The sequence below is a fragment of the Struthio camelus genome, chromosome 3 (genome assembly GCF_040807025.1).
Source record: "Struthio camelus isolate bStrCam1 chromosome 3, bStrCam1.hap1, whole genome shotgun sequence".
Taxonomy (NCBI): Eukaryota; Metazoa; Chordata; class Aves; order Struthioniformes; family Struthionidae; genus Struthio; species Struthio camelus.
In genome coordinates, this window is record NC_090944.1 from 52,003,205 (window position 1) to 52,028,318 (window position 25,114).

Consider the following 25,114-nt stretch of genomic DNA (forward strand, 5'->3'; position numbering starts at 1 on the left):
TCAAGCTGTCTTTTCTAATATGTATGGAACTTATAGCTCCACTAACATCTCTGGGCTTGATGCAAGAATTATTTCATAAAACCATTTATGGGCATGTTATTTAGAAGGTAACATAGGATAACCATATTATGTCATCTGGCCTGAAAGAAACCCTATACATCTATGACTATGAAAATACGATAATTAACTATAAAGAATTATCTTGGAGTTAACGTACCAAATGTAGATGTGATACTAGCTACTCAATTAAACTTGTTCTTCATTTACCCGGTGGGCCACTAAACTGTTAAAGTACATAAAGTAAAGCCTACTCATTTAGCAAAAAGAAAAAGCCCAAATCCTCTTCTCCATGTGGTACTTCTGTAAAGACATCTATAGAGAGCAAAACACTGTCCACCTGTGGACATCTATAGAGTTAAAAGAGAAGTATTTTAAAGATGAAAAAGTAAGATGCCAAAACGGTACAATCTATGGAGCAAAAATAGTTTCAAGGTACTATGCTCATTCTATGCTCATAATCTCAGCAGAAATGCCAAGAACAGAACAAGAATGGATATCAAACAATCCTTTCAGTCATGAGGATGGTTCTAAAATAATAGGAAACGTGTATTTGGTATCCAGGAAAGCATTATGGGGAAGCTAAATAACCCTGCCACAGCCTAACTTCAACAACTATATGAGCCTTTTTTTTTAAGTAAAATTATTTTCCTTTTCTTTTTGAGATGGCAGTACAAAATAGCTAGTTTTCCCTACTTGTTCATTGCCTCTCTACAGTGATTCTGATCTCAGTTCAGAACATTAATGTACAGGATTTCCACATAAAATTATATCTGTATCAAAAAAGAACAGCTTGATCGCAATCAATAAAATGTTATCCCAGATGTAAGTATGTTATCCCAGATGTAAGTAAAGGTATCCTTTAAAACATTGTTTAACTGTTCTTACACCAAGCATCAGACATTCACTTCACATTTTTCTCTTAAGACATTTCTTCAGAAATGAGATCTTGTAATTAATATATGAATTAAGACTTTTTATTCAACCTATAAAAGGTTATTTTTTACTATCCTCTCTTAAGCTAACAGTCCAAAGTGAACTACTGTAGATTCAGAGACATATGATTTTTATCAGCAAGCCCCCTATCATTTCAGAATCTCAGATTACAGAATTCATGCAGTATACAAATAACTAAAGCCCCTTTTCCCCCTGAGGTGATATGCTGTGCTGATTTTATTTTCCCTGACATTTCACCTGTCAGATTATGATAAGTATAAGAAACAAAGAATAATTGTCACTTTCTCACTGAATCTCATAATCAAATACCTGAAAACATACAATAAATTAGAAACATAATCCTGAGGGGAGACATGAACAGTGAAAAGAGTCAGATAGCCATATCATCTTCCAGTGACCTACAACTCTCACGGAAGTTTAAAAAATCAAGAAGGGGAGCACTTGCACAAGATTGTCACAGCATGTATTTTTCTTCAACTACTAGTGAATGACCCTACAACGATGTAAGAAAAAGAATTGTTGTAGAGACTCAAGAAAATCTACTTAATAATAAAACTATGAATCTTTCATGAATGTTTTCTGAAAGTAGTCCTGAGGCCAAGAAATAGGACAGGTCATCATGAAATAACATGATAATAATATAAATAATATATAATATAAATAATAACATAAATAATGTAAATAATAAGATTATAAATATCATTATAATTGCATACATAATATATATAATATTATTTATAATAATATTATAAATATTATGAACAATAAAAATATAAATGATAATATAAATTCAAATTAGCTAGTTGGCAAGGTGAAAAGATTAATGAGCTAGACACACCAAACATGCTCCTGCTTTACTGCATCTGTAGTTTGCATGTTCCCAATTTCTTTCAGTCTCACGGTTATTGTGATGAAAACTTTCATCATAAGTGATGAAAACTTACCTGCTTGCCCCGTGGTAATACTGACAGCTGCAAAGAGCCTCTGAGAACGACTCAAGTCAGAAACCCCATTTACAGCTTCAACTTCAAATGTGTAGTTAGCATGAGCCAGCAGGTCCATGACTGTGACATAATTATCGACTAATCCAGTTTGCTGGGGCATATATCCAATGTTACTCCCACAGGGAACACATTCACCCTGCTCCCAGCTGCACCTCTTGCACAGGATGCGGTAGGTCACATCATTTCTTCCCCCGTTGTCAGCAGGAGGACTCCACTCCAAACTCACGGTGGTCTGGTTGATATTGAAAATGAGGTTCTGTGGTGCAGATGGAGGTCCTTTGTAAGACACAGAAAAGCTCAGTGTAAATACACAGAATCAGTGTGGGACATTTAGCTAGCATTTTAATTACTGAGATAGAAAATAGCTGAAGCATTTTTCTTCACATAAACATTTCATTATTTTTACTACAAGCTACATAAAAGCCTCCTTGAACTCACTTGGCAAGAGCTTTATTTATTTTCCATTAAGGCATCAGGATAACAATTGGCTGTATATTTAGTGCAACTGACTTCAGTCGTTTCGCTTCTGTGCAATTAAAAGGATCAGTTAATGTACCTTAAAGGTACCCTTTTATAATTTTCCTAATATTGAATTTGTTTTAAATATATTGCACCAAATGCACCTAGTCCATCTTTATCAGCTCTAATATGATTTACAGAAGTATTTGGTATGGCTTTGGATTTTGGAGACTTCCATTACTTAAACCACCAATCTGTGTAGGTTAGTCTATCTGCAGTTGGAATGTTAAACCAGATCCAATTACAGTTCAATCAAAGCTCATATCCTCACTGGTTACTTTTCATTTTTTATATTACCCATTTTCATACTTTATTGCATCAAGCACTTTGTCTATGAAAATTTTAAAGCCATGGGAAAGTTATGCCTGTATTCTATCTGTTACAACTAGTCACACATATACCCAACGTATAATGTTTCCTGAGGTTATATCAAACAAACGTGAAAATTATATTTACGTGGATTCTATATTCAGTGACAACTTTTCTCCCACTGTCTTTCAATTTTATTTACTGATGTGAATATACTTTTCAACTACATGAAAGGCCAATAGAAACTACTAGTGAGAACTGACTACAAATGGCTGCACCTGGTTGGCTAAGTAAAGTCCTTTATTATTAAATTCATGACGGACTCACTTGTGCATGCAACATATGGTGGATCAGAAGGTGCTCTATAATAGCTATCTTCACAGTCGCATCTTGAAGATCCTTCCTTGTCAGAAAAGCTGTGAGTAGGGCAGCGGGAGCACTGCAGATCTTGTGAAGATGATTTGTAGAACCCACGACCACAAGCTAAGGGAGAACAAAACAAATTAAGGTTTTGATCTGCATGGACCACTATTCTGCTTTTTCTTCCATCTCTGTCACATGAAGTATACATTCCTGTGAACATCTAAACTGCCTATTCTATTATGTTGGCAAAAGCAAGCTATTATGATCACAGTATGCTCACAATTTCTTTTTCTTCAGCTGGTGCTACTAATGATTTTGTGACATTTTTACAAATGCAAGCATACAAGTTTCTCGGCAGCTGGCAGTAGAATATTTTAACATGGAAGGCTACAGAAACATAACAGGCATCTGTTTTTTTCACCAAGGAAGAGTGCAATGTGATGGTGTGCAACTGCTATATACCTCCAGTAGCTCTAAACAAGGGGAAAATAGGCTGGAGAAGCTCTGCTCTAAGACCACTGAGGTGCTTCTAGTATCCATACTAGCTAATTTGGCATCAATGGTGCATAGGCTGGTTACACTTCCCAGATCTGAGGAATCAAAGATGATGTAATCTACCAATGAATGTATTAACAACTGTCGGACAGAAGATGCTGCTAGGAAAAGGCAGGAAGAGGCAAAGGGCAGACAGCATAAGCTGCATAATTGGTTTCTCCAGTCTCACAAAGCTGGACAACTGGGCTGAAATGATTTTAATAAAACTTTCAAAGAAAAAATTAAAAGATAGATAATATGAAACAAGCATATAGGATAATTTCATTTGTATATTTTGTGCTGTGCACACATGAAAGCAAAAATAATGTTCTGTTCCAAAATGTTTAGAAGCACTTTTAACAGCTACTGTCACAGTTCCCAAAGCAGAAAGACCCAAAAACACATTTATAATAATACTTACAAGCAGAGGACTGCAAATTAGAAAGGTAGCTTAAGAATGGCTGAACTGTGAGAGCTTTAGGGGATGGGGAAGAAGGAAGTGGGGATCACACAACACTAAAGCTGTAAAAAGATTAAGACTGCATTTCAGCATTGAGGTTATAGGAAAAATTAGAAACACTGTCAATATCAAAAACAGAACAACACAGAAGTCCTCCAGAAACATCTAATATAAAGTAGAGATTTTTTTGCATTGGCACTACTTTTCAAGTTCTTTTTTCCAACCATCACAGACAATTTAACCTTCTTAAACCAGCGTGTATATGTACAGAAGAGGGACTGTGGGTGAAATTTAATATTGGGTATCAAAATATTAAAGACAGTTAAACAGTCATTCTGAATTCAGAGAGAGAGGATTTGCATCGGTTATACTCATATTTGCTTGGATGTTTTCTCAGAGCAGAAGTGCAAAGTATCCAAAGACATTGATATTTAGAATAGTTATTTCAGTTGTCTGGTACTACTGTGATGGAAAGAGCATGAAAACAATGAGTTTTATCCAAATCTCATTGAAGTCAATGAAGAGCATGCCTTTGACTTTAATAGCCTTTGAACTGGACCCATGGCATAGCTATAGCTACACGACTCTTGTTAATCTGACCAATTTTATGCAGCTGAGACAAAGAATAAGTGGCAATACTTCAGATAATAAAATATGTTGAACTAGGTAAATCAATACTGGATCATACCACTATATGATAGGAGATTCTGGCCCTGTATAACTCTATATCTGTATATTAGTTTTATAAGAAAAATATTCCCAAAGGACAGAAATCACTATAACATTTAGAGGTTGTCACACCGAAAAAAAAGTAGTGGATGGAAGCTAAATTGTCTGGCAGAGACAATTAGCATGCAAAACATGTATCCCTCGACTTTGACAAAGGGGCACGAGTTTGCATTAGGAGAAAATCTAGCTCTGCTTGTAAAACATGCTATAGTTTGATTCGATCACAGTAGTTGTTATACATGCTATTAAGAAAGAAAGATAGAAAGAATTTTAGAAAAGCACTTTGGATAAACGTGACCCATTGAATTCACAGTTGCGGCAAATTTAACTCAGAATTAGCCTTTTTGCACCTACATTCAAAATCATTTCAGAATTTCCTAATCAACAACAAAAAGCACAAAAGCTGATCTGATTTGCATGCATATATCTTAAGACATATATTTAAACTTCTGTCTTCTCTTTCAGTACTTCCAATTGAAATGGAGCTAAAATTATCAAATAATAGTTTCCTGCCTTTTTTTAAATAGTCATCTTCCCCTCATGCTGAGCAAAACACTGGACAAACACACTGGATCTTCCAACATGTAGCCCTCTGCAAAGCAAAGAGCAACTTAAAAGGCAAAGATCCCTACTGTGTTTCCAGTCTGTCCCTCTCAGCAGGGAACACTACAAAGCAAAGCAGCAGAGAGTAAAATAGAGATTTCAGACAGAAATAACAAAACGTAAACAGAAAATCCCTTTTCTTTTTTTTCTTTTTTTTTCTGACGACTTAATCAAGACATTTATATGCCCAGTCACTTATTATTTAAAGTAAATGTGCATTTCTTATTAGAGTTCAAAGGATCTGAATGTCTGCTGCTAGTTTACATGACTGAAAGCCATTTATTCTGCCGCACAGCATACCAGAGGCAGCAGGTTCAGGCACTCATTGTACCATGCTACAATTCCATTATCTTTTTTTTTCCCATAAGAGGCTTATATGATGACATTTAATAGCTATCCCTTCAACTTACACACCCCATAAATATAAGGGGCAAGATTATTACAGCAATGATATAAAAGGTGCTTTTAAAAAGGACTTAAACAACTTTATAGGTCTTTAGGAAAGAAACAGCAGGGGTATACATCCTAATTAAAAGTACTCATTCAAGGAACATAACTAACCGGTTACCCGCTTTTTCATAAATTTAAATTTAGCACAAAAAATTTGGTCTTTTTCAGCCTAGAAATAGAAATAGAATATTTCTATTGTTTAAAAATTGGGGACCAATTTTCAAAATTTATCATTAGCCTTGTTAGCTGAAAACTCTATCAAGACTGTGTTGCATGGGCCACATATCAAGGTGTAATGACTTGTCAGCAAACTACTACAGACTGCAGGATGGAAAGAATTTTTCCAAAATACTTTTTGACACTCTATTTTACTTTTATTCTATTTCATCAAATTGTTGTGGTTAATTTTTTGAAATTATAAGTAACTAGAACTTATTATTTTGTTCTATTCTATTTGAAATTCTCATATTTTGATCTAATGTCATTTTTTATATAATATTTTTAAGATCACAGGGACAGGTAGTATAAAATCCTCATCCCCATTAGCTCTGTGAGCAACATGAAAAAAAAAAAAAAACGCTAACTGTAAAAAAACAGTAGCCAAACATTACTTGGAGGTCTCTGCATGCAAATCTAAAGGTGATAAATACAAGTACTGCTTTGAAAAAGTATTCCACGGTAAAATCTGAGGTAACTCAAATTGCATTTGATCACATCCATTTTAATACTGCAATTCACTAGTGCAGGAGAGCACTCAGCAGCGGCACTTTTTCCCCATACAGAAAGCCTGTATTGTACATCAAGTTACAGAACTCAGGCAGTGACGGGAGAGCAGCAGTATGGTATAACTGAAGAGGCAGCACTCTGATGTTGTTGCCATAATCCTCACTATTGCTGATCTGAATGAATTGTGAGCCTATTTGATCTTACTTAAGCAAGTTAAGATCCAGGAATAGTCTTGTTACTAAATGGCTTCTGGGGAAAAGGTGAGGGGAGGGAAAGAAAGCCAGTACAAAATAAATTTACTTCCATCCAGTTTAATGTGTCATTCACAGCTGCTGATTTAATAGAACAGCTCTTCCCAGATGAAACCTCTTTTGTTCATACAGCTACTCCAAATTTTGGACTATCTTATATATTTTACAAAGAGGTTTTAAACCCTGCAGTCACACTTGACTGATAGCATAAAGAGGTAGAAGAAAACCTACTGGCCTAACCTAAAGCAGCCTAGAAATAATGCATAAATTAGTTGCTCATCCTTCCCCCCACATACTACAAAATCAACCATAAATATAAAAAAAGTTATAGCAGAGCCAAATCACAATTCTTTGCTTAATATCTTAGCCTCACTGCTCTAAGGGACTGGCCACCAGTGACCTCCCAGGACTATCAGGCACCTTGGATTTGTTTACTTGTCTGTGATAGCCACGGCTGTTTCTAGGAGCAAACCTTTCCACCACCTCTCTAAATTAGAGAGACTCGTGTTGCTCAGAAGCACTCAACTTTCCATCGAGCAACACAGTGGCATGAATAGCCCTCGGGTGAGACAGACTCACGTTGCTGAAGTCTGAAGTTGAACAGGGTATTGCCACTTTATATTTAAACTTCCTTTTCTGAAATCCTTAAATAAAGAGGTATACGGCTCTGCTGTTCTGTCTGTATTTAATGAAAGACCCTGCAAAGATGACACTAGCAATCTTTCTCGGCTTGGACTAAGTTGCTTTCTTCTTCTACAGGCCATTGAACTCAGCCTTAACAATGATGCATCGTGACAGGAGGATCTGGTACATGGCGGGATAGACTTACATTGTCAGTGCATGAGACCCGTTCAAATACACATTTAACATATGCTGGTAAAGTCAGTTCAATCACAAACATTTTGAGACGACGTGTTTGGTATCGTTTAAAGGGACATGCAAATACTGTAAATAATTGACATAGCAATATTGTAAAAGCACCACTAGATACCAAGAAGTTAACACATGGTACTAAGAAGTCTGCTGCTGCATCTGTGCCACAACAAGGCATTAAGCCATTGCCACTAGAGGTGCCGACTATATCTTTCTTATGTAGAAAAATAGTTTCTCTGTGGTGAGCTCAGCAAATGCCTTCACGGCCTGGCAGAGATCAAATCACATATATTTTTCTTTTCTTATTTATAAACAAGAGTTTTTGAAGAAACTCTGGAAGACAGAATGAAGGCAGATGTCGAGAGAAGAAAATAGTGTTCTGCAGTCCCACTTTTGGGACAGGAAAAAGGAAAAAAGGAAAGTGTTAAGTACTGCTCTTTTTTATATAGCTTCTCAACATAAACACTGTGGAGATTCATTGTGCTTCTACCAGAGCTAAGAGACTTCTTAAATTGGGAGGGAGGATAGGAATATGGTAAGGACATTGAGTGACGTGTAACAACTGATGTTACTACAACCAAAGGAGAAAAGGCAAATCATTGTAGGGTAGTAAGATGTTAATCATGAAAACTATTTTTCACCACAGTAACATGAAAAAAATAGAGAAAAAATTAGACTATATAACAGAAGTGCAAGGCTTCCAGGTAGCATATCAGCTTGAGACGCAAAGGGCCTGCAATTGTTTCAGCATGTTTGACACTTGACAGACACTAGATTGAACACAGCTTTTGATTATAATTTTTCCGTTCATACGAAAATAGTGAAACGTGAGGTAACTGCACTAATTACTGTATGATACCATTATAAGAATTACATTGATAGAAGGGGAAGAAAATAAAGATGACATACTGTCTTACATGAATAAGAGAGCTTGTCTCTTCATTATGAATTGTTCACCACTGCTATCAAGTGTAAATTTTAGTGCCATACATGTCGCAATTTTATGCACACTGCAGATGAAACTAAAGTTTAAAAAAATGATACTTTTTTAAGGTCAGCATCAAAGGATGGCAAAGAAGTAATCTCAGAGTTTCAACAGCAACGTATCACTTCAGACCTTAGGGTAACACCCTGGTCCCACCGAGGGCTGTGGCAGACTGACTGCCCACCGTGCTACAGTTCAGGTTTTCCACTACATTCCTGCTTCTGGTACATTTGAATCAAGTTGCCTATATGTTAAAGAGATTCTATACATTGTATTTTTCCTATAGCCAGTGGCTAGAATTTGTTTTATATTTATCTGGACATAAACCTCCATCCTTGTGATTTGTTTTGCATTATCCTAATCAACTCCCCATCTTTCTACTCTTCCCAAGCCTTGAACATTAAGGACAATTCAGCTAACCTCCTTTTCATAGAAATTATGTATACACCAGGAGTTTGTGCAGATGTTTCCTGTATGAAGTTATGCAGCTGCAAAGACTTTATTAATTATAAAATGCAAAATGCATTGTTCTGTAATTGAAACTCTCCGGGGCTTTGATACATTTGAAAATTAACATACATGCATGTATACTAAGGACATAGATGGATGCTGTTAGATTATTTATTACAGATGGATATTTTAGCTAATGCAGAAAAAGGCTGGTTTTCTCCACTGGAGCTTTCAAATATTTGCATCATATTAATGTCTATGGTTCCATAATTCAGGACTGAAAGCACAGCTTGCAGAAACAGTACTCCCACTGCTAGTGTTGCTGACCTCATCTACGATGGACAGGTCCAGAATCTTTATTTTAATCCTATTGACAGTGCCTCAGTGGGAGTAATTATAACAGTCAGCCACAAATCCAGACCTCCTGTCATTGATATATTAGGGTTTTTCACAACGAAAATGAGCAGCAGACAAGAAGGATGAAAACAACATGGGGTAGAGATTATAGGAAGATTTGTCAACCCCCTTCTGTATTAACCTGCTACAAACATATGACAATTTGGCATGGGAGACACCAGAAATATTAATGTTTAATCTTACATGGTATCAAAATAAAATTTTGAAAAAAGTTTGGGGGTGTCGTTCTCTTATGACACACTTGGCTATTTTAGATCACAACTTTATCCACTGGCACATTTTAGCCAACAGATCTAAAAAGTTTAGGTAAACTGAAAGCAGGCCATTATACAATAATTCCCAAATGTGAATTTCAGAGTGAAAGAGTAGACATAAGATATCCAGTAACAAAAGGAGACTTTATAACCTACGATCCCCTTTTCCAATGATTTGCGTATGTCTATGTCATGACTATGTTTGAAACTGTAAATTACTTTTATAGTGAGAAATGGCATCTGTTATGCCTTCTCTGGCACCTAATAGATATTGTTTTATAAGGATCTCAGACTGTAGTATTTTATTTGTCTAACTACCATGCAATGATAAATGTCTAGCTGAAAAAGATGTTTATTTTACCCTGATTTTTAAACTGCAACAGCTTCTAAAGATTATTCATGTTTCAACCAAGGAATTATGTTGTATGGTTTAGCCAGAGTAAACTCAAGCCTCTTAATGGTGCCTCGGCTATAGTGTGAATGACATATCTAAATAAGGCTGTCCCATGGCTGCATACCATCATCTGAATGAATGTTTGCTGTTGCCCATCAGGAGTTTCATACCTCATATTCACTTCCTAAGCCTAATATGCCCTCATTTTCCAAAGTCTTGCTTACGCCTTTTGAGAGATGTTCACATACTGCTGTCCACACAAATAAGTATCCAAAAATAGAACGTTTGTTAAGCAATAGTATCTTACTCATTTTTTTTCCACTGAATGAAATGAAACCTTTAACATTCTACAGTTCTACTTTAAAAAAAAAAAAAATTACTGAGTCTGTCAAGATGCTTGACTATTTAGCTTAGCTGGTTGCAAAGAAATTTCATAGGCACAAAGCAATACTCTGCAGTGTTTTGCTGGCTAATTTATACACAAGGACAAAGTAATGAGGCTGAAGCACACAGCCCACAAATCAAAGAATACCCAGTTTCACTTACACTGTAACAGCAAAATTACTTATAACTTAAAGATTATGAATAAGAAGATAAAAAACTACATTTAAATGGGAATTAAAGATGCTCTGGTGCAGTCTTGAGCAGAATTAAATAACTGGATAAATTAAGGTTGTGCATTAAGGCTATGATGTAATGTTTCTCTACATATTCAGATTTTGTAAAGATTTCGACATGTTCCTCTCATGGGACACATGAGGAACACAGCTTCCTGGGAACCACACATCTAAACTCCGGAAATTCTGGAAAATTAACTTGTCAGATACATAAACACTCAAAAATGCAGACAGACTGGAATTATCTTACTAAATGCAGAACGCAAAAATGAAAGGTGGGTTAGAGAAACAAAAGGAGAAAAGAAATTTTGGCTTTCCCATTCATTCTTTTTTTCTCTCTCTGTCTCTTCTGCTGTCCCTTCACTCCAAATGTGCGAGGTGCTAGAGAAGCATTACTCTTCTGCCCAAATTTAAGTGACTGCCCAACTGATTAACTACAATGGAAATACTTTGCAGGACTTGGTGTAGGTTCTTCCCATCACAAAATGTATTCATGCCTGAAATTCTGTCAGCAGTAAAAACTTAATCTGCCTTGCTCAGAAAGTTCTACAAACACTTGGAGAATTAATGGTAAATATGAATGTGGAAAAATACACTTTATTTACTCATAACTTCTGCATGCTTTTCTTGTTTTTTTTTTCACTTTGACTGCCATTTAACTTTTTTATTTTGGTTTTATAAAAATATTAGGATCCAAATCACGATAATTAAGAATTCATCAAATCTAAGGCCATCAGCTATCATTGGAACTTATGTAATGGAAGTTATTATGTTTTAATAATAAAAGTATAAATTTATGTTACTTAGGGGAATGACACATCACTTGCATGTATCACCAGACAACAGATATTGCTACTACAAAAGAAATTGGCTACACAAACTTTACTATCGATGCTGCTTTTTTTCTCTAAATAGATACATGAAATGTTTATGCTAAAAATATCACATACCTGTCTCAATTTTTTTCTCTTTTTTGAACTTGAATTTTGCAAAAATTCAGCTCTAACAGCAATAAGAAAGGAGAAAAAATACTGGTGAGGAAATCAATATCAGAGATTGCTTTCATTAGCTTTTTCTTTGCTTTAACTTTTTTTGCCTCTCTATCCTCTGGGTGTAGCTCAAACAATAAAGCACCAAAAAATTCCTTGTAACCTATAAGCCAGCTTGCATTATACAGTGTTCTTTCCTTGTGCTACATACAATGTTAGCTCCCAACTCTTTGCAAATCAGACAGGCTCTGTACAGCCATACCCTGTCTGTGAATACACAGACAAACCCTTTGAGGTATTTAATGCACATTCAGGCTTTTTGATTGCAAAAGTCTGTGGGGAATGTTCTATGCTGTTTTCTGTAGCGAACAAAACACATTACCAAGGCTCTAAGCAGTAATGAAAATAGTACAATTATTGAGTTTTGGTTTGGTTTTGTGCTTTTTTTTTTTTTAAACAAAATACAGTAAAATCTGATCATTAATAAATTCATTTGGAAATACTAAAAATAATTCATAAAAATGTCTCTGAATGCACAGACATTCAAAGGGATTCTCATGGTCATCCTGTCTGCACTTACGATGTACAAAAAGTGTTTGTTTTTCATTAAAAAAAAGTATTTAAAATATTAAAGGTAGAAATGCACAGCGGAATCTGAAAGTGCTGGTTACTAGGTAGAATATGCTATTTTTCCCTCTTTTTTTTTTTAAATAACCTGTTGTTTCAGAAATTTTTAACCTCATCATCTCAGTTCAAACAATATAAAAGACCATCCCAGTTTAAATAGCAAGATCACTACAGAGCACACAGAGTGGTAAAGCTCTGAGCCTATGACCTTTTCTAAGGAGTGGACTTGTCCCCTGACATTACAGTCTAACACAAGCATTAAGCGCCCAGAGGCTCTCATCTCCCTTAGTAAATGAATGGTAATAGCCTTGCTGGTTTGGCTGTCAGAGTCTTCTGACCAGGAATTCTCAATGTGTTTCATCGCACCTGTTTGCACCCAGAGAAGATTGCCTTCCAAATATTCACAAAGACCCTTTGCCTCCCTGGTTGCCCCTTTCTCCTTTCCTGGAAGCAAAACTCAGAAACTTCTAGGGAAGGAAACAGGAACTTACAAAGGGAAGATTTGTGATATCTTTTTTTTGGGGGTAGAGTTTCTTCTAAATTATTTTCAAAAAGAGAGTTGAAATATGGGTAAGTTCGGGTCCACCATGAAGACAGGTCAGCAAGGCCTGCTAGCCAAACCGATCTAGGCATGCAGAGATCCTCTTTCCAAATCATCCTCCAGCTGCCATTGACCGTGGCCTGGGGGAGAAAGGGAGCTGCTACTGCCCTCAGAGATAACTAAGTAATTAAGTACATCTCAGGCTGCCCACAGATTGAACTTGCCACTTTTGGGACTCTCTAGAAAAGACTGTATGCTAACCGATCTGCCTGATCCCAGCCATGTGGCAAGCATAGGTGGGATAGGGGCAGACTTGGGCCAGGCGTAGCGAAAGTAGGTACACCATCGTTGAAGGATACTGGGCCTTCCTAGGATGCCAGGGAGTTCACCTAACATTTGTCACTAAAAATGTGGATGATAACAAAGTTTGGATTTGCGCAAAGGCTCAAAACTTATGATGTCCAAAATACAATGTACTACATTCCTATGCTGATGCAGGGATTCCCTAGTAGGAATTGACTTCTGCAGGACATTAAAAATAGTTTATTACACAGATATATTCATTCATGTGACAGTACAGCCTTATTTACAAAATCTTCAGACTTACTACTGTAAAACCAACTTTTTGCTCTTACTTGCTGTTAGTTTTACCAGTTTCTCAGTTTAGTTCACTCTACAGCTACTAAAATGTTTGTGAAGACACAGCACAGGAGCAGGAGGCTGAGAAATGGTGGAACCATTTCTTTCAGAAGCAATGCTTAATAGATATGTTAGTAAAATATAAATATAGTAAAAATATAAACTGAATAGCTTCTTATATTACTGTGGAGAAAACAGTACTAGGCTTGCTCATGCTATCTTTAGGCTATGGACTCTCTCTTCACATAGATGACTCCTGCTGGATGGCCCAAAATCCTGTCCTACAATTGTTCAGCAGCAAATATAATGGGAGAGTTTCCTACAAAGGCCTCAGAATAATCTGAAATCTTTCTGTCACAGTCTAAACTACTCTTTTGGGGGAGTCTTAGAGCATATGGTTCACAGATAAAGTTCTCTGTAAAGGAAGTGTGCAAGCAGATCTCTTGCTGTGTATTTTCTGAAACTTTGACATAATTCACTTGATGTAGGTGTGTAATTTCATTTAACTGTAATGGTGCTTAATGATTGGCTGGCAAGAAACAAAATCCGGAGGGCTTATTCATAAAGAAGCAGACATCCCTGTAAGCTTTCCAATTGAAATGAAATTAAAATAACTTAATAACACATTTTTGTTTCCTTTGGATAGTGACCTACCATTACCATTCTAGGCCTCAATCCAGCAGCAACTTTTCACAGGCTTCTTTAACACATTCCTCAGGGCCGTCATTATGCAGCAAGCCAATCCATCCAAACAAAGGACCAACTTCTAAGAACCCAAAAGAGCAAAAAGCTCCCCTTCTGCACAGCTGTGCTATAGAATCGAAAAGTAACTTTAGGCGAGGATCCTAGCGTCAGATTTTCCTACATTTAATGTTGATTATCGTACTTACAGAGAAAAAATTGCTCACACCTATCAGTCTGCTATTGTGCCTATGGAGGAATACTTATGCAAAAAATGAACTGTTCTCCATAGTTATATTTGGAGTGGGGAGAAATAGAAATAATACTTCAGAAAGAGAAATAAAAGTATTTTTAATTCCTTTATGGAGGAATTCTTTTCCAGTTTCACTGAAACCAACAAAACCTTCATCAGTGCATATAGACTGGAAATTTAAACTCTCTATAAGTTTTAACTATAATCTTACAAAATAAAAATAGATTTAACCTCTAAAGATTATAGTATCAGTTTATTAAGAGATTACAAATACAGACCTTCCCTTTAATGAAGAATGAAAATAAAAAAGGAAAAGCATTACTATGGTAATTCACTGATATGAAACTGAATTGGAATAAAATGTGAAGAAACCTTTTCTTTGTTTGATTTGGTAAGTCTGTGGTATGAAAAACATTTTTAACTCTGACAGATTTATCTGTTACAAGTTTTTATGAGAAACCTTCTCAGGTTTTCACAATACTTTAATTCCAAATAATATAGCATGAGTTGTGATGCTGTGAAATGAAGTTGTCTTTACTAATTGCATACCCTGCGCAGAACTGTATCTTAATGCAGAGAGTGTATCAAATCTGCTTGGCTGATCCTTATGATTTGGAAATGTCACTTTCTACTAAACACAGAGAAAATAGGGATGGGCAATAAAGCAGCTCAAAGATAGCAGCCATCCAAAAAGATAAAGAACATGCTGAGGAAAAGCAGACAACAGCTTGTGGAGACAGAACAATCACAGATGGAGGCCAGGTGGGTGGGTCAAACATTTTTTTTTAAAAAAAGGTTTATTTTCATATTAAACAGTACCCCGTTGTGTAAATGTTCAGCACAGAACTGATAAGAAAATGGATTTGTAAGTGCGTCTGAACAAACAACGTGTCTTATAGTCAAGAGGGCCTTAGTCCTACATAATTAAGGGATAATGTGCATGGTTGAAGAGTGTGTGATACAACAAGCATTTTCTGCAAGTGATTAAACACCTCTGCAAAACAAAGGCGCTAGATACCTGAAGAAGCTTTGCAGAGCCAGCATGGCATAATCTGAAACCATGAACTTTCTTTTTGTTATAGAAAACAAGAGGATATTCATCTAACCGCACAAAAGATTTATTTTTTTTCACTGCAAATGCTTGGAACTTCTATGCTGCTTTTGCAGCAATAATCAAGATCTTTAACTAAGATTATCACACTTTCTATTTCAGTGCACAGTACTACTACATTTAATCCTTTAACCCCCCTAAGAGAACAGCTCTGTACACATACAAAGCCCAGTTGAACTGGAACTATCTACAGTCATAGTTCTCTGCATGTTTCCAGAACTTAGTTGCATTACTCATCAGAGTAAATTTAGCTCCAAGAGCTTGATTTAAATCCTGCACTGAAGAAATTGATGTCTAGGACAGTGGATGATCTGAATCATGAAATAAAGACAAAGCTAATGAGTAAGATCAAAGGTTCAACTATATCAGCATCGTGCTTTGACCATGACCAATGTCAGATGCTTACAAAAAGGAATTGAAGAACAATGTAAAGGCAGGGAGACCAGCATCCAAAAACCAGCAACTAACAATCCTGAGTGATCAATCATTTCTGCTTCTTTGCTTAACGCCCCTTGATAAATTTTTCTTTCATAAATTTGTCCAAGTACTTTCCCAAACTACTAGAGTTGATCCAGGTGATAGGCATGTTTTACATGTTGTAAGAAAGCACACATAGCACATATTTTTGCTCAGTTCCTTTGCTTGTGTAGACATAGCTATGTCAATACTGAATTGGGTATTGCTGACAGTAATATTACCGTGTAAAGAGCTCAGCATGGTTTTCAAAAGCCTGAGAGGCTGAGTAAATACTGAGTTTCAAAAACCCATCTTTACTCTATGCACTGGTATCACTGACTACATAGCCAGATCAGGTATGTCACAGCAGAGACTGCAATACAGACACCTACACAATCTCTGTTGCATCTGGCAAGCTGTTAGGTATATTTTCAAGAATACTGATAATGCAAGGCATATACAAATCTTACATGCGTTCGGAAACTTACAATTCTTATTTGTGTTTGGTTTTTTTGTACATCTCTAATTTTGGGATTTCAACTTTTAAAAACTGAACAGGAATAGGAAGAATGTTAATATAACATGGGTGCTTCCACAGTAGCACTTTTGTTTGGATCTGAAGTGCATTTTTGAAGTGATTTCCTGGTCATCCCCACCTATCACCCTGTGGCTCATGTTATAGAGTAATTTCAGAGCACACAAACTGGATTCCTTTTGGAGGAAATTAACAAGATGTGCTCCAAGAGAGGACCTAAGGCACTCCAGCTACATTGGACGAGACTAGAGAGCTACCTCAGCCAAAACTCCCAAAAATCCATTTAGTGGGGACATCAAGTCCTCAGCACTAACTGTCCTGCTCTACAGATTCTTTCCTATTGTGCCATGTACCTTGCTAATGATATCATAATGAAGGAAAAATCTGAATTCTTAATTTGGAGAAGCATTAATTGTCGATTTTGATTGACAAGTCAGTGCATACATTATCTAAAAAAGCACATAGACCTGGCTCAGGGTCCTAACTGTGAACAATTTGCAGCTCATATGAATTTTTACTGTACACGAAATTCTTCAAACAGCTCTGCGTAACTTGTTAGAGAGAAGAATTCATCGATGTTGGTTTCCTGGTATGGCAGAGTTTGCACAGTTCTTTGAAAAAGAGTAAAATAATGAGAGAGAAATAGTGATAGAAACAGGCTATTCTAGTCACAAACAGATAAAGAAAAGAAAAGAAAAAAAGAAAAACCGAAAAGAAAAGAAAAGAAAAGAAAAGAAAAGAAAAGAAAAGAAAAGAAAAGAAAAGAAAAGAGGAAAAGCTGGTTCACAGAAAGGGGGAAAAGGGGACTGGAGAAAAAGTATATGTTAACTAAGTTCAGTAGCAGGGGCTCAGTTTGTCCTTATGTAACATGTGCATATCCCCCCGAAGAAACACTTTTACATTAGGGAAGTACCCTCACAGCCCATGGCAGAAATCAGTTTTCCACTTAGAATGGAATTTGAGGCTTTCAATTATGCAGCTCTATTCAAAAACCACTCATTCATTCATTCTCAAATGAATGGACTGCCAAGGAAGAAATAAAACATATCTTAAGAAAGCGTGAAAGTCATGGTGAAGGCCCAAGGGACAGGAGGTGTAGCCACTCATAGAAAGCATTCCCTCATCTCTCCCTGGGCTCTAATACATTTCTCTCTTCAGTTTTGCTACACTACCCAAAAGCAGATGGTCCTCTAGCACCACGGTCTTTCTCCTCCATTCTTGTAATTTTCTTGGTTAAATATTAATGGTTTTTTGAATGATAAAAACATTAATATAATTAAACTTTGGCCAAAGTTAATTTTATAAGAAAAATAAAGATGGAACAAAATTCACGGAGTAGAGTGAGATCCACTAGGAGTTAAGGAATGGAGCTGAGCAATGGGAAACAAAATAGACATGCAATTCTGACTTGGGGCTCAGTTCCTGCCTCACTTTTCCCAACTTTTCTGATTCTTGTAATTACGTGAATTTCTATTACTCACTATCACTTTCCACTTCACAACCCAGCTCCTTTTCACCAGTGCAGCAGTTAGCACACTAATCCAACAGACCTACTGATCTCAGAGGGGTCTCCTCTCAGACAGTGACAGGAAAGCTACATAAAGGAAAAGGTTAGAAAGAAAGAAGGGCTGCTGGGTGGGGAACTCCAACCGGAACTGCACCAATGTGATACAGAGTACAACTGTTTTTAGAGCACAGGAAATCCAAATTAATCCCTTGATCTACACAGCCTAGCTGAGTATCAGCCACAGATTAAGTATTCAGCATGGGATTTCTTCCAAGGTTACAACACCCAAATTTTGGTGTCTATATGTGAGTGCCTACAGGTGTAACAAGTGCCTAAGTTCTCATTGGAGTCTGTGGAAACTCAGGGGTCAATTCTGAGCTGTCTAGTCCAATCTGAGAAAGAAAATCTTGATGGGTTCCCAGCTAATGGTCCAAAGACCATATAACTCCTGTGTTACCTCTGCCAGCCCCATATAGATGTCTTGTACATTATATGCCACCTCAAACAGCAACAAACAACCATGTTTCGGAAACTAACCCCAACCCCTTGCAGATGGTCAATGGAATGGCTCTCCAGGCAAAAGCTTCAAAATCTGGCTCTCAGTTCCTTGTCCTAGCATATAAACATGTGCCAACACGTAAAGCAATCAGTCTTAAGAATCACCAGTAATCCTTAAATGGGACCCAAATGCAGAACCTCATGAAATAGCTCATGTTTTCATACGCAAGCAGTTTATCTAGCAAATTGTAATATATAGGTAGTGATGAAAAATGGGAACAGTAGATTATTTACAGCTCTATGCTATACCAGATCTGCCTCTGTCGAGTACAAAGAAGATGCATACACACCCTTATATAACACAAAGCCTCAGTAACTGAACCGACATCACAGAATCACAGAATCACACAGAATGGTTGAGGTTGGAAGGGACCTCTGGAGATCATCTAGTCCAGCCCCCCTGCTCAACCAGGGTCACCTAGAGCACATTGCACAGGATCGCGTCCAGGCGAGTTTTGAATATCTCCAGCGAAGGAGACTCCACCACCTCTCTGGGCAACCTGTTCCAGCGCTCTGTCACCCTCACAGCAAAGAAGTTTTTCCTCAGGTTCAGATGGAACTGCCTTGTGCTTCAGTTTGTGCCCGTTGCTTCTTGTCTTGTCGCTGGGCACCACAGAGAAGAATCTGGCCCCATCCTCTCGACACCTTCCCTTCAGATACTTGTACACATCGATCAGATCCCCTCTCAATCTTCTCTTCTCCAGGCTGAATAGGCCCAGCTCCCTCAGACTTTCCTCATAGGAGAGATGCTCCAGTCCCCTCATCATCTTCGTAGCCCTCCGCTGGACTCTCTCCAGTAGTGCCATGTCTCTCTTGTACTGGGGAGCCCACAACTGGAGCCAGTACTCCAGGTGAGGCCTCAGCAGGGCTGAGTAGAGGGGGGATGTAATGTATGCATGTAATGTATGTATGTATGTATGCCTACAGGGAATGAGATGCCAAGTTGGGGTTGGTACATTTGAGCCTAAGAGAGAAGAATTGGTGTACTGTAACTGGTTATCTAAATTCAAAGTGAAATAGTAGTGAAGTTAAGCTGGTTATGGCTGTGTTAGGTTATTACGACATTTATGTGGAAGACGATGAAAATTAATTTAGTATGCAAATGTTAGCTGGCAATTTACTGTACTACATTAAAGCAGTAGTATAGATAGGACAGACTTTTGAAGAATCTTAATTCTAGAGAAAAATGTGAGTGTGTACACATGCACATGTCTCATAGAAATATTTTAATTTTATGATATAACATTCTCTACTGGCCTTTTATGTGTCCAAAAGTGAATGGTAGGAATAGCAAATAAATTGGGTGAAGCCAAGAACAAGTAAACATTCTTTGTTGTAAGTGACCCCAGAAAGTTCAGTTACTAAAGACTTTATCAAGTACAGATGATTTTAAAAGAATGAAAAAAAAAAACTTCAATTTGCCTTTCCATATGTCATCTTTCTTTGAACTTTGGAAGAAACTAACATATGACACTGCTGAAACAGCAGATGCAGCAGCCATGTATTGGGCTCTTTGCTACCATACTTAGGAAGCTACAATAAGCATTAACTATGAATACTTCTTTGGGATATGGGAATCCTTAATAAGCATCCCACCTTCTTCATTGAAAAGGGTGCTAACCCCTTTTCCAGCCTTTAGTTCTCCTGTTGAACTCATAAGGCACTTATGTGCCTCTTCACGCCCTTTTGTTGTCCTTGCCCTGCAAGGCCCATAAGTGGCCTAAACTCTACATTTGACCTGCAGCTTTTAATATATTTGATAACCACTGATAACTTTGAGAAAACAAAACAAAACACTGGGCAGAACAAGATGGCTTAAGGAAGGGGCACAAGGAATGCAGAACTTACTGGAATCTTCCTGAAACACAGAGGGACAACTTGACTACACATACCTACACAGCTGACATCAGTGTCACACAGCCTGACTTCATCGTACCCATTTGCAAGCCTGAGTCCAAGGCTTGGAATATGTATCATCACTGTTTTTCATACTGTTTTTCAACCACTAAGGCTTCCAGTAAGGAACTCTGGTTGCAGTCAAACCGATATTACCCCTCTTTCTTCTGCAGATGCAGTTTCCCACTAGTGCGTGAGGTCCCCAATAGCTCTTACTTAGTGCTAGATTTCCACCTGTCCTACCTTCAGTCTTGAATATAACACGTACTGTGAACTAGTAATCAAAAAAACCCTGCTTCATCAAAGTCTGAAAATGGGAGCAAGAGGAAAAAGAAACGGAATTTAATGTAAAAATAGGTAATGCTGGGGCTGTTGTACTGATTGTTGTTGCGTTTTTTTGTTTGTTTGGTTTTTTAATACTGAATTCACTTACAGCCTCTGCTTTTTACTTGTAAGGAAGCTGTGGTAAAATTTTCCATCAGCCATAGCTAGTTTACAGAATTAAGAACTACTGCAGTACAATTTAGAAATGCAGTTTCTTGACCTTTCCCATGATGATGTTTCTACAACATATTTTGGCAGCAAAGCCCACAGTCTAATTGATCTTATAGTAATTGTCTAAAACTTAATATAAATTGTTTCTGACAGCACTTAGGCTCATAGCATTTTTATTTATGCCGGCTGACATATGAAAATAAACTATTCCTTTTCTCTTTGTAATACTACTCAACAGGTTGGCAGACCTAAAGGTTTTGCAAAGAAATATAAAGCTCTTGTGTTTTGCCCCACTTAAAACAAACACACACAAAAAAACCTAAGAACGGAGCAACGAATTCTGAGTCATGCTGGTAGATGGGTAGCTCCCACCAACATAAAAACATGATGCATCATGTTCAGATGAGGATATGAAAAGAGGAGAGAATAGGGGACAAAGAAAAATCTTAGACTCAGAATGGAAGAAGATTAGGTAAGGTTTATGTGTTTTTTTCTGGTAAATCAAATCCAATAACACAAAACTTGAGGAAGGGATTAACTTTTGGTATTATTTCAATCTATACTGTTCAGCTAAGGATTCGACAGGTATATAGTCCATCTGCATGCAGCTCCTTGCATATGCAGAAAAATTTATGTCTCCTGCTCAAGTTTTATATCAGTTCTATTAAACTTAGAAGATTGATTGCACCGCTGTTCTCATGAAGGTCAAATAGGCCATACAAACTTCCATCGCTTCCATCGCTTCTAGTTCTAGTAATTTCCAGCCAGTTACTGTAACTCTGTTACTCTATGGTTTTTTTAGATTTACTTTTTAAGGATGTACCCATGCTCAACTACTTCAATGGGACAAGAAAAAACATATTTTCTACATAAAAGGCATCATCACATCATTACCTACATTCAGGCAGCTCATGCATCTGCATTATCTCATTAACTTTCTCTTTATATCAAAAACAGGTTAAACCTGCAGTGATTTTCTTTACCCCCCAGTTGTCTAGAGAAAATTGTTTGACATTTTCAAAGAACTACAACCTGGGTAGGATCTGCACTGAAGTACCTATTTCTTGAAAGAAGATGACCACAATAACTGATTATCATCATGATAATTCATCCTAGTTTCTCATTTTTATATCAGAGAATTTGTATACTGTTCTTCACATAACTGAGAGGTAGGATCCTACAAGTTTTCCAGCATCTTATTGACTTGTCTTCTGCACATTGACTTCCTGGCACTGATTCACCTGACAATTTTAAATGACTATTCTTTCATTAGGGAAGGTAGCATATTTCTTCACTGAGTCTGTCTTCACCATAGGCCCTCACTCTGAAGTGCATGAGTAACCATCAGTACATGTACAATGCCCTTAGGTCATATGTATATCCTGACAAGTATCTAAAAAGGGAAGACTGGTTTGCTTATAGAAGAAAATTATTAGAAGTACCATTGCTCACTAGCTAGGGTTCTGGGTTAAAATTTATATTCGGAATCCATTCCCTGCATGAGTGCTTAACAACTTTGTGGCCACAGTCAACTGACTTCATTTTTATTGTTTTCTCAATCTTTTCTGTTTAAATAATGAACAATAGGAGCAAATAGAGATACATTCCTATTCGGTGTACAGACAATAACACCTCCGAAGCAGCTGACCCCTCTCCTTGAATCTGGTTGAATTCTGTAGGCCTTAATGCAATAAACAGCAAGCCTCCAGTAAAAAATGTGCAGCTTTAGAAGAATTTCTACTGTTCAAAGGAAAATATCACTAGGATAGAGACTACTTTCTAATCAGCTGAAAGAATGAAAGAGCTGACTCTCTTCTCTACAGCTCCACCAAAACAAACATGAAATGATAAAGTAGAAAAGAGCCTTGCTGTCGACCATGGTGTATATGCAACAGACAGGAACATTAAAGATAAACACTTTATTCCTGCATCTTTCTTCAGCGGATTTCAGGAAAGGGAGGGTAAGAGAGTAGAAAGACAAGGGGATTTTTTTGGTTTATTGTACTATACTTAGTGTACTTGTTCTTGTACGTTTATTAAGAGCTGTGGAAATTCTCCATAGTCTTCTGTTTCTAGGTATTTCTCCTGTTTCTGGCTGCAACACTTCCGCTCCTTCCTTTATTCATGTCTTAGAGAAGTAGTTCCTCCTAGAACCACTATTACAATAGCAGCAGGCGCCCAAGTCACGTAAATTAAGACAGCAATAGATGTGTAAACATTTTGCAATACCTGAATTTACCTTATTTCTACTAATTAACACTACAGTCATTTACAGAGCTGAAAACTCAACCTACAATACAGACAAGCAAGACTTTCCAAAACCACATGATGGCAAGAAACACCCCATAGCAGTAAAAGACTGCTTTGTTTTCTTGGGTTTTTTTTCTTCCAACACAAGTAAGACTCGTTGCAACTTTCCTTTAAGAATTTGCAGTGGTGTCAACAAAAGTGTCAGTAGAGAGAGCAGCTTTCCCAGCATCGGTCGTGTCAGTGTTAGGGCCATCAGCATAAACAGATTGTGCTAGAGAGAGTTGTCCCATGTGAATCAGTAAGACTCAGCCAATTCTATCTATTCTGCAGTGATCACTGACGAAAAGGATTTTCTTTGAATTGATGGGTACATGCTAGAGGTTCCTTCTATCTACCAAAAAAAAAAGTTTTATGTCTTACTTTCCCTTAATCTCTCCTGGAAAATGCATACTCCTATCTGAGAAATTTTCCCTGAGAAGCACCATGTACTCTGCCTGTCCAGCCACACAGAAAAAAAAATCAGCCTACGACTAAATATTGATGAATACGATCTGAATGCTGAGGCAGGTTCTCCCCTCCTCTTTCTTGCACTTTCTAATTTACAGAGTCTGCAGTATTTAGAGTCACAATGTCAACCAAAGTCAGAAGAAATAGAATTCTAGAAAACAGTACAACTGTCATTAGCACTCTCTATCCCAACTACTTATCAGACGCATATAAATCTTGATGCCTATGTGACTCACTATGATGAAATTAAATGAGAGCAAACAGAAAAAATGCATGTCTACTGCTTTTATCTCTAACCTAGTCAGACAATCACCAATATAGTTTAGCTATAGCCATATATTCTGTAACATTTCAGAATATCATTATCATATTATTAAATCAAGTACTTTAGTATTTACTCTTTGTAAACATCAATAGTTTCCTAACAAACAAACCCCGCCAGCATAGACTGAATGCTTCAGCATTTCATACAGCTGCCTCACATTCTCTCTTTTTTAAAAATAGTATAATTTTTTTTCAAATATATGTTTAATTTATTCCCAGTATGGTGGAAAGAGAACTAAAATCGGCATGGGCAAAAGCAGGCGAGCGAAGCAGTTTGATCTTAGAGTCGGTAAGAACATTAAAGCATGTGGTATCCGTGTTCATAACTGCACAACTGTATTGTAAAAGCACAGAAGCTATATGTTCACACCAAATCAATCCTCCTTTTACTCTCAGACATTTTAATCTGTTTCCTTAAAAGGACAGGTGCTGATAAAGATTTAAAACAGAGACCGAATTAAGAAAATGACAGGAAAAAAGAATCCCTGCTGTTACAAAACAGCACTCTCACTGGGGTTGCATTTCTTGAATATTCTCCTTCAAGGACAAGAGCATATCATTTTTTACATTTAGCCATGGAAGGTGATAGACTGAAATTAGAGCTGCTAAAACCAGAGAGGTACTGTGAAATTTAAGGAAGCGCAATATTGAGGACGTAAAAAGAGGAAAGGGGTTTAAATTCTTTTTCATCTTTAGAAAATCAGCACATTATTCCAACTGACTAACAGGCTCAACTGTACTGCAGGATTACAAGGAAGCCGAAGACAAAGGTTTCATTCACAAATCCGCCCTT

General features: G+C 37.1%; 1 protein-coding gene across 6 annotated transcripts in view; it reads right to left on the minus strand.

Annotated features, from left to right (window-relative positions):
* EPHA7 (EPH receptor A7) overlaps positions 1 to 25,114 on the minus strand; it is a 163,211-nt gene that overhangs the window by 104,422 nt on the left and 33,675 nt on the right. For all 6 annotated transcript variants that reach the window (XM_068937817.1, XM_068937820.1, XM_068937816.1 and 3 more), the window contains exons 4-5: positions 3,174 to 3,329; positions 1,959 to 2,294 (exon numbers count right to left, since the gene is read on the minus strand). In XM_068937817.1, the coding sequence (XP_068793918.1) occupies positions 1,959 to 2,294; positions 3,174 to 3,329 (492 nt within the window). The remainder of the gene's footprint in view (positions 1 to 1,958; positions 2,295 to 3,173; positions 3,330 to 25,114) is intronic.